Source organism: Amphiprion ocellaris, chromosome 1, assembly GCF_022539595.1.
Source record: "Amphiprion ocellaris isolate individual 3 ecotype Okinawa chromosome 1, ASM2253959v1, whole genome shotgun sequence".
NCBI classification, from domain to species: domain Eukaryota; kingdom Metazoa; phylum Chordata; class Actinopteri; family Pomacentridae; genus Amphiprion; species Amphiprion ocellaris.
This window is the reverse complement of record NC_072766.1, coordinates 28,901,643-28,915,317: the sequence shown is the minus strand read 5'-3', so window position 1 is coordinate 28,915,317 and position 13,675 is coordinate 28,901,643. Positions and strand designations below refer to the sequence as shown.

At 36.8% G+C, this 13,675-nt stretch overlaps 2 protein-coding genes across 5 annotated transcripts in view; one reads left to right on the top strand and one right to left on the bottom strand.

Annotated features, from left to right (window-relative positions):
* The window catches only part of itfg1 (integrin alpha FG-GAP repeat containing 1), a 258,075-nt gene extending 247,239 nt beyond the window's left edge, over positions 1–10,836 (bottom strand). For both annotated transcript variants that reach the window (XM_035946300.2, XM_023265997.3), the window contains exons 1-6: positions 10,618–10,836; positions 6,716–6,800; positions 6,400–6,530; positions 4,442–4,499; positions 3,912–3,989; positions 3,705–3,799 (exon numbers count right to left, since the gene is read on the bottom strand). In XM_035946300.2, the coding sequence (XP_035802193.1) occupies positions 3,705–3,799; positions 3,912–3,989; positions 4,442–4,499; positions 6,400–6,530; positions 6,716–6,800; positions 10,618–10,795 (625 nt within the window). In that variant the 5' untranslated portion in view covers positions 10,796–10,836. The remainder of the gene's footprint in view (positions 1–3,704; positions 3,800–3,911; positions 3,990–4,441; positions 4,500–6,399; positions 6,531–6,715; positions 6,801–10,617) is intronic.
* Positions 10,837–11,301: 465 nt separating this feature from the next.
* phkb (phosphorylase kinase, beta) overlaps positions 11,302–13,675 on the top strand; it is a 227,019-nt gene continuing 224,645 nt past the window's right edge. For 2 of the 3 annotated variants that reach the window (XM_023265994.3, XM_055012134.1), the window contains exon 1: positions 11,302–11,415. In XM_023265994.3, coding sequence (XP_023121762.1) covers positions 11,352–11,415 — 64 coding nt within the window. In that variant the 5' untranslated portion in view covers positions 11,302–11,351. The remainder of the gene's footprint in view (positions 11,416–13,675) is intronic. The other variant, XM_023265996.3, reaches the window with a different exon arrangement.

Genomic DNA, 13,675 nt, shown 5'->3' with positions numbered 1-13,675 from the left:
ACGCCCACCACGGCTCCTCGGGGCCACGGTTCAGTAAAGTTGCAAAGATATTCACAGATTCAGACTTCCAGCATCAATAACTCATTAAATATACTTTGTGAAAACATAAACGATGCATCTTTCCCATCGTTGTAAGGTGGACAATGTGCCCAGTTTTATCAAAAGTAGCTGTCTTTCAAGTTGCAGGAATAACATTGGTGTCAACAGGAGCCAGTTGAAGGCTGCAGTGATTTTGGTGACACCACAGTGTATAAGAGTTAAGTTATTGAATATTTGTGTCTCTCTTTGCTGTTGCAGCGGTTTTGCAATTTGCAAACTGTACCTGTCCACAGCCGGCTGCACATAGACACCAATGTTATTTCTGCAGTTTGAAATACAGCTACTTTTGATCAAACTGGGTTTGTAGCACATTGTCTACTGTACAACGATGGGAAAGAGGCATCGTTTATGTTTTGACAGCCTATATCTAATGAGTTATTGATACCAGAAGTCTGAATCTGTGAATATCTTTCCAACTTTACCGAATCCGGAGCCACTACCATCCAAGGAGTGGTATGTTTAATTTTGAAAAAAAAGCACTTAGCCATGCTTAGTGCTTCAAGTGCTTTATTAACATGAAACTAAGAATTTTGTATTGTTTTATTATCAGAGGTTCTGTCTGAAAAGAAGTGGCCTCATTTTAAACAGTGAAACCATACTAAAATAAAATGTAATGACCAGCCAGTGTGCAATACTGGATTCTTCAAAAACATAAACAACTGAATGCAGAACACTGGACAAAGAAATTGTACAGACATTTTCACAGACAATGAATGTATTAACTTATTTATGTGTGTATGCATGTATTTATTGATTTATTTAGTACAGTTAACATAGAATTCTGAGTGAGTTTTTCTTTAGATAGGCAAAGTTCATTTATTGATTACATACAGGCTATTAAATAAATGTTTATTAATAACTAAAAAGCTTTTAAAATAATAATAACTTAGGCCACATCAGCATGATTATAAGAATCCTCTGGTAAATTCACAACCATATAGTATAGGAAATCTAGCTGATCACATCATGATGTCCCTTACCATATGGACTTCAGGAGATGATTGGGGGATGAAAAACTGTGACCTGCTGGTTGGGTTCTCTCTGTTCTCATGTTTCTTACATGTTGGTCCACTGATGAAGGCTGCCTCAGCCAGTCCATGAGCAACAGAAAACACAGTTTGTACCCAGTGCCAGGGGTTCCAGTCTTCCCATTCATGTCTGTACATTTGCAGATGTTTTTGCTTCTTTGGACGTGGTGGAGTTTCGGGTGTAGACATTTTTAAACGCGCGCGTGCAGCAGCGCCTGTAACCTGGCAACCCGCCATAAGACCGGACAGGACCGGACATGCAGAGAACTATCCACTGGACCTGGCAGCAAGTCCTCGCTACACAGGTCTAAGGAAGATGCAAATGGCTGCCCTTAATATTTCCTGTGTTTTATTTTGTTCACTGTACGGTTTTGATGAGTGTGTGACAGACGTGTATGGGATATTTATGAAAATACGGAACAATTTGCGTCCCGTATTGAATCAATACGGGACGCAGCAATTAATTGTCAAATAAAGGACGATTCCATATTTTAAGGGACGGGTGGCAACCCTACAGCCAATATAAGTCTGGACAAACTTTGCAGGGGGAGAATGAGGCACTTTATTGAACCGGCAGCATGGTGACTGCGACGCTGTCCCGGCCGCTATATCTCGCAATGGAAAATCCTTAACAAATCTGTGGATTCAGACTATAAGCTGCATCACTGCCAAAATCTAATGAGGTGGTCCTTTTGTCATTTCTGACATTCCCTGAAAATTTCATCCAAATCCATTTGTCTGTTTTAGAGTAATGTTGCAGACGAACAGACAGATTCACAGACAAACGTACGCCGATCGTCACATCTCCACTGTTCCTTGGCGGAGTGATAAACAAATCGACACCGAGAGGAAAGTCGCCCTGCACATGTTGACTATGTTTGGCTCAACATGCAGCTGTAAGCCAGCTTCTCAACTATGAACATAATCCAAACTAAATATGGTTCCAAACTCACCAATGAGCTCCAAATGTGTTTCAGAACGACCCTGACACTATTCAGACCACGATTCAGAATATTGGCAGCTCAGTTCTCCCATAAATATCTTATTTTCTAAGTCTTTATTTAATGTCTACTGTTGCACGAAGAGAGAGTAACGAAATTTCGATTCTTGGTATGTTATGTACATATTGAAGAATTGACAATAAAGCTGACTTTGACTTTTGACAAGCAGCAGAGATATAACGGAAACTATATAAGACAGGAAAAAATGCAGAAGTGCTCGACTGATTAAATTTAGGTATTGTTAAAGATGTATATAAGTTGGTTCGGGTTGTTCAGTCATTATCTTTCACTTTATTTTCAGATGTATAGTTATATTAAAAGTTATTTATTAATAAATGTTGTCAAAATGTTTCTGAACTGTACTGAATTTATTTGATTTGATGGTCAGTTATTGATTACACGACGACTAGGTTACATGCACATATAGCACACTAATTCAAGTTAGACATTAAGATTTTCTGGACCTTTGCTTTAATACATTTTGTCTGACTGGATCTCTTTGAATTTTAGTTGAATACCCCTGCGCTAAACAGCATGTTGGCCCTCTTTTTGAATACAAAAAAACCCCCAAAGACGGAACAGTCCACCAACTTACAGTAATAGGCACACTCTGCAAGAAAGCTTTTTTTTTCACCGAAGCACAGGTGTTTAATAAACATGTTAAGTGCATATATATTCTGTTCTTTCTTGAATCTGTTTCCTCATGCAAAATGAAACACAATTAATATAGATTAAAAAAGAATGCTATTTAATCGAGATTAATCGAAAGTAATCCACAGCAATACTGTGATTAATCTGATAAAAATTTTAATCGTTCGACAGCACTTTTATATATATATATATATATATATATATATACATATATATATATATATATATATATATATATATATATATATATATATATATAGATATATAGATATATATATAGATATATATAAAAAAACATTTTTAATTTTTTTTTTATTTGGGGAATTTTCTCTGCTTTGCCAAAAACGTAAAACCTCTAACTCCAAAACTTGGGACATACTGAACCATAAATTTTGTGTACCACTACACTCAACATTTATCATTGCATTATAGAACTGCCACAATATCAGACTGTCACTACACGATTATTGCATTATGATAGAACTTTGAATTTTCCCCAACACTGAACCTATAAATAACTTCAGTGAACTTTTCTTCTAACTTCTTCTTATCTGTTCAGCTTTCCCCTTAAGGTGTCGCCACAGTGAATCACCTGCTTCCATCTAACCCTATCCTCTGCATCCTCTTCCTTATTGACAGCATAAACATCTTCTGTGGTCTTTGGTATTTGACATGACCTATTAGCCTATTTTTTAAAAAAACTCGTTAAAAAAGTGAAATGTTAAGTCAAAGTCAAACCTGTCCCATAGCTTTGAGACAGTTTTCTAATATGCATCGTTGAAAGATTTTACAATACTGTGTATAAGAATAATATGTGGTGTTGAGCACAGCTTCCCAGAAAAGTATTTCTTTGTGCTCTTAAAAAACCCAAGCCATTTTACATTTGTTCTCATGGTTAGGCATTGTTTAAACATGACTGACTCACCAGCAGTGAAGTCCTTGTTGAGGTCAATGAAAGTGTTAGAGTGAGGGATGCGCATGCTGACAGCTGAACTCAGTGCATTCTTCCACACTGCAATCCTAAAGGGAAGAAAAACTGTCAGGCAACAGGGGGACTTAAAAGTTCCATGTTTGAGAAAGTTTAGCTTTAGAAAGAAGAAACTGCTAGTGAGTTTGGAGACAGTTACATTACCTGTTCGTGAGATAACAGACTTCAGTGAAGGGTGGGTTGGTAACTCCGAAAATATCTGGGATCATGTCTCCATTGAAACTGTAGAGAGATGTTTTTCATTGATATCAGCTACTTGTGTATTTGACTGCTGGACTGAGTGTTTTATTTGCATTCTTAACAAAGTCATGCAAAAGCAAATATAAAATGCATTGGCCACATTGTAACAAAAAAGATTCTGGTGTTTTCCATATTATTTTTCACAAATAAAGTGCTGAGAATATGGGATGAAATATCATTCTACTGCACAAGTTTACCAAGTAAATTGGCAATATCAGGATACATTTAATTACACTACAATATTATTAAAGAGGGCATATACAAAAGTAAAAATCTAATTCATACACATGCTTTGATATAAAATAAATAATACATTTTTAAGTGTTACAAATGTAGCAAAACTAAATATATGGCACGTTGCTTTTTCAAAGACCAGTTTCATATGTAAAATATCCAAAGCAGAAGTCACAAACACCATTTAAACTGATACTTACTCCATAACAAGAGGCTGATCTAAAAAGGTCTTGTTCAGCTTGAGCCACCCATCCATATCTGCACAAAATAAACAGAGTCAAAAGGCCCTGAGTAATTATCAGTACAAAGAATTAGCAGAACTGTCAAATCAGGCTAAACGGAATTCACTTGGCTCCAATGTCAATAGCAATGAAAAAAAGTTGAAATATTCAGATGAAGCAAAAAATAAATAAAAAATCAAGCAAAGGTTATGATTTTTTTTTGTTTTTGTTTTTTACTGTCCTTTTAAATATGGCTACATAAACAGAAATTTTACAACCCCGGCTGATGAGTTTCTACTTAGTTATTTTAGATTATTAGCCACAACATGTAAACCACTGACAGGCAAAGTGAATAACATTGATTATCCTGTTACAATGGCACTTGTCAAGGGCTGAGACAGATTCAGCAATGAGTGAACAGTTAATGCTCGAGGGTTTCAGTGACTGTGACAAGGGCCAAATTGTGATGGCTAGACTACTGGGTCAGAGGATCTCCAAAGTGGCAGGTTGTTTGGGGTGTTCCCAATAGGCAGCAATTACTACCTCCTAAAAGTGTTTAAAGGACAAGCGGTGAAATGGTGAAAGTGTCATGCGGACCAAAGACTCACTGAACCATGAGGGCATATGGCCATTGTGGTATGATATCACAAAACTACCGTGGCACAAATTGCTGAAAACCTAAATGCTGCTATGATAGAAAGGTGTCAGATGCCACTTGGCATCACCGGTTGTTGTGTATGAGGTTGTTGCAGAATGCTATACTGACCCGTCCACCACCGAGCACATATCATGTGTACATACAATGGGCACATGACAGTTAGAACTGGACCATGGCACAATGGAAGAAGGTGACCTTGTTCCGGAATAGTTTGAAGAGCATGACTTCAACGTGTTGACTTGGCCTTCAAACTCCCCAGACTGTAATCCGATCAAGGAGCTGAAGGATGTGCTGAAAAAATAAGTTCTATCCATCCAATAACACCCATCCATCCCACCCATCGACCTTAGAACGTCTATGGCTTAGACACGCATGGTACCACAGAACACCTTCAGAGGTCTGTAGAGCTCATGCCTTGATGTTTCAGCTACACAATATTAGGCAGATGTTTTAATGTTGTGGCTGATTGGTGTAGCTCTTTATTAGGAACAGTGCAAATACACCAATATCCCTGTGATGTTGTTCTAAGCCCCATTTAAGCTATTGACCACTGTGTTAAAGGATTAAATCATATGTGACTGTACACCACATTATGTTATCAATATTAAACACTGAACAGTCATTTCACAGGAATCTGGTTAATGTTGATTGTTCTGAACTGAATGAGGACAGCACATGGAATGAAAAACACAGCTATGACGATTATCATTAACAATGTCTCTGTTCTGTTGGAGTGTTCCCGTACGCCATGGTAATGTGATAGTGACTCTACATAAACAGTGTTAGCACTCAAAACGAAAACAATCTTCATTTAGTTTATTATTTGAACCTACACTTTCCCCTACTATAACACAGTCCTCTGTGAAGGAAATTTACAAGTTATTTCAAATCAAATTAAATTTTGAGAGAACTATACATCAGGTTTAAATTGGCCCATCTATCAGAGTGTCCTATCCAAAAGTGTCAATGTGCTCTTGTTGTAATGACACTTCAGCACAACATATGCCTCTTGAATTTGACTCACATGTTTACCAAATGAAGGTCACAGTTTCTTTCACTTTAAGAAATCTGGCTATGTAGTAAAAATCTGATTTTTCACAACAGTCTGCCTTGTCATGGCAGGAAAAAATGTTTGTGGAATTCACATTAACAATGTTTTCACTGTCACAGTGTGAGGCAATGAAAAATGTATAACCGACAACATAGAGTGACCCCAATCACTCCACAAGTGCTTACTTGCTTCCACACATTTAGCAACTATTCAATGTTAGAGCTGTACCTAATGTCTGGTTGTTCCCCCAGAAGACAAAAACAGTTTCGCTCTTGGAGTTGATCTGAGCTGTAATAAGGACATCCATCTGAGAGTCTCCATCATAATCTCCAGGAACCACACTGGTGACGACGGTGTTGCTGAAACAGGAGAAAACAGAAGGATGGTGTTTTGAACATTCCCTCCCACAGAGTAAACATAACCCTGAAACATGAGTCACCTGCTCAGTTCTGATGTGTTTAAGAAAAATCCGGACACATCACATATAACATATCAACTGAAATATTAAAACAAATAAATATAGCACTGAAAGTAACATATTTACCTTGGAAAAACGTGCTTACTGATGTTAATTTTCGGCTTGAAGTAAGGGGATTTTGAATCAGCCAAGAATATCACCACTTCAGACTCTGAAACAGTAAGAATACCACATCGATGTCCATATTAATTAAACTTAATTTACTTCCCACAGCAGCAAATCTTATTCATAGCAGACATTTTGAGTTGTCATAGCAGAAAGGCAACAGTGTATTCAATGAAATCAATGATGACTGTATTTTACTTATAGAAAGTTCTGGTTTGATGCATAACAACTCACTGGAACAACTAACAAGAATATTTAATGGAACTAAATGTTTTCAGTTACACCTCTATTTTGCCCGGGTGCTATCACAAGTCAGAATATCTACTCTACCAAAAGTCTATCTTCCAGTAGTTTTCAAACAGATAAAGCAAAGTTAAATCAGATCAAGGCACAGTTATTTATTTAAACATTTAAAACTACAGATGTCGCTTTCCACTAGAGTAACAATATTAATATTACAAGTTTACGATAAAGTTTAAATACTAAGGTTAAAGCCCTACAACAGTATATATATGTGTGTGTGTGTGTGTGTGTGTGTGTGTGTGTGTGTGTGTGTGTGTGTGTATATATATATTTTTTTTTTTTCTTAAAATCTGTTGATTTCATACGGAATGACCCTTATATATACATATATATATATATATATATATATATATATATATATATATATATATATATATATATATATATATATATATATATATATATATATATATATATATATGTAAGGGTCATTCCGTATGAAATCAACAGATTTTAAGAAAATTTCCCACCTGACCCTCTCAGATTTTTCTGAATTTTTACATACTTATAGAACATTATATATGATGGAAAAATCCAAAATTTCAAGGCTTAATTGTAAAGAGTTCCAAAGTTATGACCATGTGAAGTAGGCAGGGTATACCCTGAAATTGCGACCAAAATTAAGACTTGAAATTTTCGGCTACTTTCAGGCTTCTATAACTTGCTGCAACAAATCTGCCACAGTTTCTTCAGACACAAGGTCATTCACTCTAACAACAGTTGATGTATAAATTTGTAAGTACTTAATAATATCTTCTTTCCTCTGCAATACATACATTTGAACACTTGAAAATCACTAAATTTTCTGTTATATATGGCTAAAATATGGGGTGAAAACATGCATATTTAATTTGAACATTTAACATAGAAGGATTTATAGAAGCAAGTTGTGCTTGGTGTCAAAATTTAGGGCAATTCCTGTACTTTCACATGGTGTCTTTTATTTTGTGATACTACCTATCCCACATTCTGATATTGACCTTTGAATCCGAAGGTCAGACAGATATTTTTGATTTTTAGCTGTTCATATATCATACATAACATAACACTGGACCTTTATTTTACAGAGATCCATTCCCTACGTAGCCAAGATACAGCACATAACATTTCTAATGAATAGGATGATTAGTTTTTGTGTAACAGGTGGCCAAAAGTAGCATTTGAGAAGTTTGCGATGGATAAAATCTCAACTTTGTCATTCTCTGTAACATGCAATTATAAATTTTAAGTAAATATTTTCACATTTTTTAGGACTATGGATTCCTATGAAATGATCCTGAAAATTTCAGACCTCTAGCTCTTTTTGTTCAGAAGTTATAGAAGCCTGAAAATAGCCGAAAATTTCAAGTCTTAATTTTGGTCGCAATTTCAGGGTATACCCTACCTACTTCACATGGTCATAACTTTGGAACTCTTTACAATTAAGCCTTGCAATTTTGGATTTTTCCATCATATATAATGTTCTATAAGTATGTAAAAATTTTGAAAAATCTGAGGGGGTCAGGTGGGGACCACTTGATGAAACATGTAATGACCCATAATACAAATTCACCTAGCTAATTTAAATACTAAGGTTAAGACGCTACAGTATTACACAGTATACAACAGAGGTGTGTACACCCTTGTAGAATATCACTTAAATGCCAAATGATTCAAAATTGCATCACCTCTTAATAATTGCTTTACTTCTAAGTTTACAAATAGAATATTTTAACTTATGATTTAACCTATGATGATCTCCGGGTACTCCGGCTTCCTCTCACAGTCCAAATACGTGCTGAGGTTAATTGATTATTCTAAATTGCCCATAAGTGTGAGTGCGAGTGTGATTGATTGTCTGTATATGTACCCCTGCAACAGGCTGGTGGCCTGTCCAGGGTGCCCCCTGCCTTTACCCCAAGTCAGCTGGGATAGGCTCCAGCAACCCCCTGACTATAATGAGGATTGAGCGGTGTATAGATAATGGATGGATGGATGATCAAAAACAGCTACTTAGGAAATACAACACTAAAGTAAAGGTTCCAAAGTAGAAAGTCAATGCAGCAAAATGAACGTATCTGTGATTACTGACCCACAAATTACGAAAACCTGAAACAAAATTAATCACTAAAACAAAACTGAGTATCCCTGTCATTTCCAGTCAGGCTAACTGTATGAACATGGTCATAAAATGGCTTGTGAACACCAGAACGTTCTCAGTTTCGAACATATAGGCTGTGTATATCTGGCTGCATCATGGATCCACATTCACAAATTTGATCGTGCGACTTCACAAAGGTGGAAAAGGATACAGAAAATATCAGTGACCAACTTAAAATGAGGGGAAACAGTTGTAGCAGCATCAGGAGGTATAAAACAAGCAAAAAAACAAAACAAAACAAAAATAAATAAATAAATAAATAAAATAAAATAAAAGAAACTGCATCCAGGCACTAAACTGCAAGATGAAAATTGGAAGATTGATGATGATTGGAACACATTCTTTGGTCAGATAATGGTCAAGATAAATTGTTCAGCTCAGCTGGGATCTAACTGTAAGTTGGGGAGAACTGGATCAGGACTACTACAGCGATTGCATAGTCCCAACAGTGAAGCACAGAGGATGAGGGGATATGAAGCTGCATGAGAGCAAAAAGTGCTAGGGGGGTTGACATTATGGATGGCACCATAGAAGACCCAGAATATTCCAAAAATGCTGGCTGAAAAGATGACTCCCAGTTTGCATAGGCTTCGAAGAAGAGTAGCATTCCAGCATGACAACAATCCAAAGCACACTGCCAAACTTCACACCATCGTTTTTAAGAAAGTAAAAACTATAATCTCAGTCCGAATCCAACAGAGTACCTTTGTGATATTTTAAAGAGAAAGATAGAGCAACACAATCCGTCCAGTAAAGAGTACATGAAAAATAGTCTCTGATGAATAGCAACATATGCAGAACTGAAAAAATACAAGATTTGAATCTCATTAATACTGTACTGTGCACAGTGTACTTGCATTAAATTCATACTGTGGGGTGTATATGTTTTGTTACAACAAATCCAAACTGTTGTATCAGAACTGTTTTTTTTTGTGTTTGTTTGTTAGTTTTGTGTTTTTTGTTTTGGGAAAATAAAAAGTACTCTGTTGTTTCACTTAGAAGTAATGCAATCACCGTGAGGTGATACAATTTTAGTCATATGACATTTAAATATTGTTGCACAAGGATTTTCTCAATTCTTTTGTCTAATGTATTTACTACAAATGTAGGTATCTAATTTAAATGTTGAGGTATAAAACCTTCAACATTGCATTCTAAACCAATTTACCCCAAATTTAATTAAAAGGTAAGGTAAAGACTTTTCAACACTATACGTAAAAATCCAAGGAACCAACGAGAGCATTTATAAACATGGAACCATACGTTAGACACGTTGTATAGGCAAAGCCACGCTGTTATCTAATTTAATGTGCTAAATTAAATCTTAATATAACATATTTTTTAAGACATTCTATATAGTTTGTATCGTCGGGTGACTAGCTAACACGACACAATTGCAAGTATTGAAGGTGTAACATACGTTCTCTGATAATGAAGATGTCTGTCTGTTTATCCGAGTTAAAATCCCCAAAGGCTGCCACCACCCCATAGTTTGCAGCACCGAAAAGGTCGGTGGTTACATCCTGAAGGGCAAATGTGTTATATTGTCCCAAAAACAGTGACAAAAACGCCAGAGAATAAAAGTTAAATATCCACATCCTTCTGTCAGTTCAGCTCCTCACAACAACCAACCGCAATACGGCGCATTGCTTTACAGCAGGAAGAAATGTCCGCTTCTTTCGAGTAAACGACAGATTTTTTATTAATTGCCGATATTTACTTTAGACACCTGCTCTGATATTTTTATACGATTTGAAACAAGTGAAACTAACGTTTTGAAATTAGAATAAACAATACAATATTTAAATTTCCTATTTTACGTCAGTGTCGTGATACCGGGTAGTTGACGGTTCAGTTCAAGTAAAGAAGTTAGCATGCAATCAACCAGTACAAACGGAAGCATTCCTTCAGAATAAATGCTTTGAACTGAGAAAAAAAAAAACGAGTGGATAAATCATGAAAAATGCAATATCTCAATGATAATCGGGTTAAAATCAAGAGTTGCTAAAATTGGAATAATTTATTTACTAAAAGACCACGGCAACATTTTTTTTAAATGTTCTTCCTGACGACTCAGGGGCGCTTTGCTGTTTTATTTTGAAGTAAGACGCTGGAAACCCTTTACCTTTCTTGTTATTCTGACGCTGTGTAAACATGGCGAGCCTCGCAGATGTCGGCTGGAAACTCCTGGAATTCAAAGCCCGATCAAAGAGATCAGGTCTGACTTCTTGCTTTGCATGATCTCATTCAGTGTGACACGCCCGATTGTTTTTGTTGAGCAGGGGCTTGTGTTTGTGAAGCCTGTGAACACGGACTTCCATGTAGCTTGAGCTGCTCATTTCCTCTGTTCACTTCACTGAAGGTACAAGCATGAAAGGTCAGAGGTGTAAATGTGCAGTACTCGGGCTATATTTAGGAGCTTCTGACTAGGTCTCTACTGCATCTCACCCACGGTTAAGTGTACTGTGTTGTATTATTCGGATGTAGTGTTTTCCACACGGCCTGTGTGGGCCAATGAAAGTTGACAGACTTTCACTAAGAGAAATTAAACCCTGCATAAAACTTTGAAGGATGTTGAACACTGTCAAGATAAAAACAAACAAACAAAAAAAAACTTTTCCAAAGCTGCTGTGTGTTATTGTCATCTTGCAAAAAGGCTGGAATTAAGACTTATTCTGAACTTAAATATCATGTCTTTTCTGTTAATTAAAAATCTCGTAAGGTGCATTAGTTTTCATTTGGCAGCAGTGTTAACACAGCAGCCCAGCATTATGAAATCATATCATTCAAAGCTGAATGTTAAGTGCAATCATCAGTCAAGCACTGAACTAGTTATTCTGCTAAAGTCTTTTTTTTCTAATTTCAGCATGCGATAGAGGTGAGTACTTCCCTCTGCAATATTGCTTAAATGTGAAGTGGTTAAAAATAGTATTGCCTCATAATACCTGCATTCTTTCAAAGTTGAAAAACAGAGTACAGAGTCCCAAAGTAGGAACTTAAAACAACAAAGGGAATGCACCTCTAATCACTGACAGACAAGTTAATATAAGATAATCCTTTATTGCTCCCCACACCAGGCAAAATTCACATTATTACAGCAACAGCATTTTTACAGCAGCAATAAACATATGTATATGATATTAATAGTAATATGTATAATATGTACAAGGATGAAAAATGAAAATGAATAGAAACAGTACTGACACACTGTAGACAACAACAATATAAGTGTAAAAGTGCAAAAATTGCTGTGTAAATTTTATTATGGTTTGAGATGATGCTGATGATATGATATAGGTCTGGTTTATGTAAACATCAGCCAGTGTTGCTGATGTTGTACAGTCTTACAGCAGATGGAATGAAGGACCTGCGATAGCACTCCTTCTTGCAGGGTGGATGTCTCAGTCTGCTGCTAAAGGAGCTGCTTAAAGCCCCCACAGTCATATGCAATGTGTGAGAGGGATGGATGTGAGCTCGGCTAACATCCTCCTCTCACCCATCTCCTCCATGGAGTCCAGGGAGCAGTCCAGGAGAGAACCGGCCCTCCTGAGCAGTCTGTTCATCTCTTTAGAAATCCTGTGATCACTGAAACAAATTTTAGTACAGGTGTGAGTTCCAATCAGCCTAACTGCGTGGACATGGTTTTAAAAATTAGCTGTAAACACTAGAAAGTTCTCAGTTTTGGATCAATCCATCGTGTCTATCTACATTCCTGCACCATGGCTTCACATGGGAAAGAATTGCCAGAGAAACAAAAAATTTGATTGGAAGACTTCATGAAGATGGAAGAGGAAGATCCTTGACCAACAAAAAAATCAGTCAAAATATAGTTGTAGCAATCATTTTCGTAAAATAACATCACAGACAGTGTGCTACCTGTGTAATTTTGCTCAGAAAAACAGATGGGCAAGTGCTTCAGTCTTGGGGTTTCCAATGGAAATTCCAGTTTCTGTGACAGCTCACTTTGCGAAGGTCATTTTATAACAGGGATCGACCAGTTATGGGCCCAAATGATTATCCATCTATCAATACATTATCGATCCATCGCTTAATCCATGTTAGGGTCGCATCTGACTTAGGGTGAAGGCAGGGGAAACCCTGGACAAGTCACCAGTCTATCACAGGGCTAAATATAGAGACAAAAAGTCACAATTACATTCACACTTACGGACAGTTTAGAATCACCAATTAACCTGAGCATGTTTTTGGACTGCGGGAGGAAGACGGAGTACCCGGAGAAAACCCACACTTTACAGGGAGAACATGCAGACTCCATGCAGAAAGATCCCAGGCCCAGGCCGGGATGCAAACCGGTGATCTTCTAGCTGCAAGGCAACAGTGCTAACCACCAATCCACTGTTCAGCCCCCAAAGGATTATTGATGCTGATATTTGGGGGTTTTAGATTGTTGGTATCATTATTTTTATTGACTGATTATTGCTAAAAAGTAGTGCTGTCAAACAATTAAATGTTTTAAT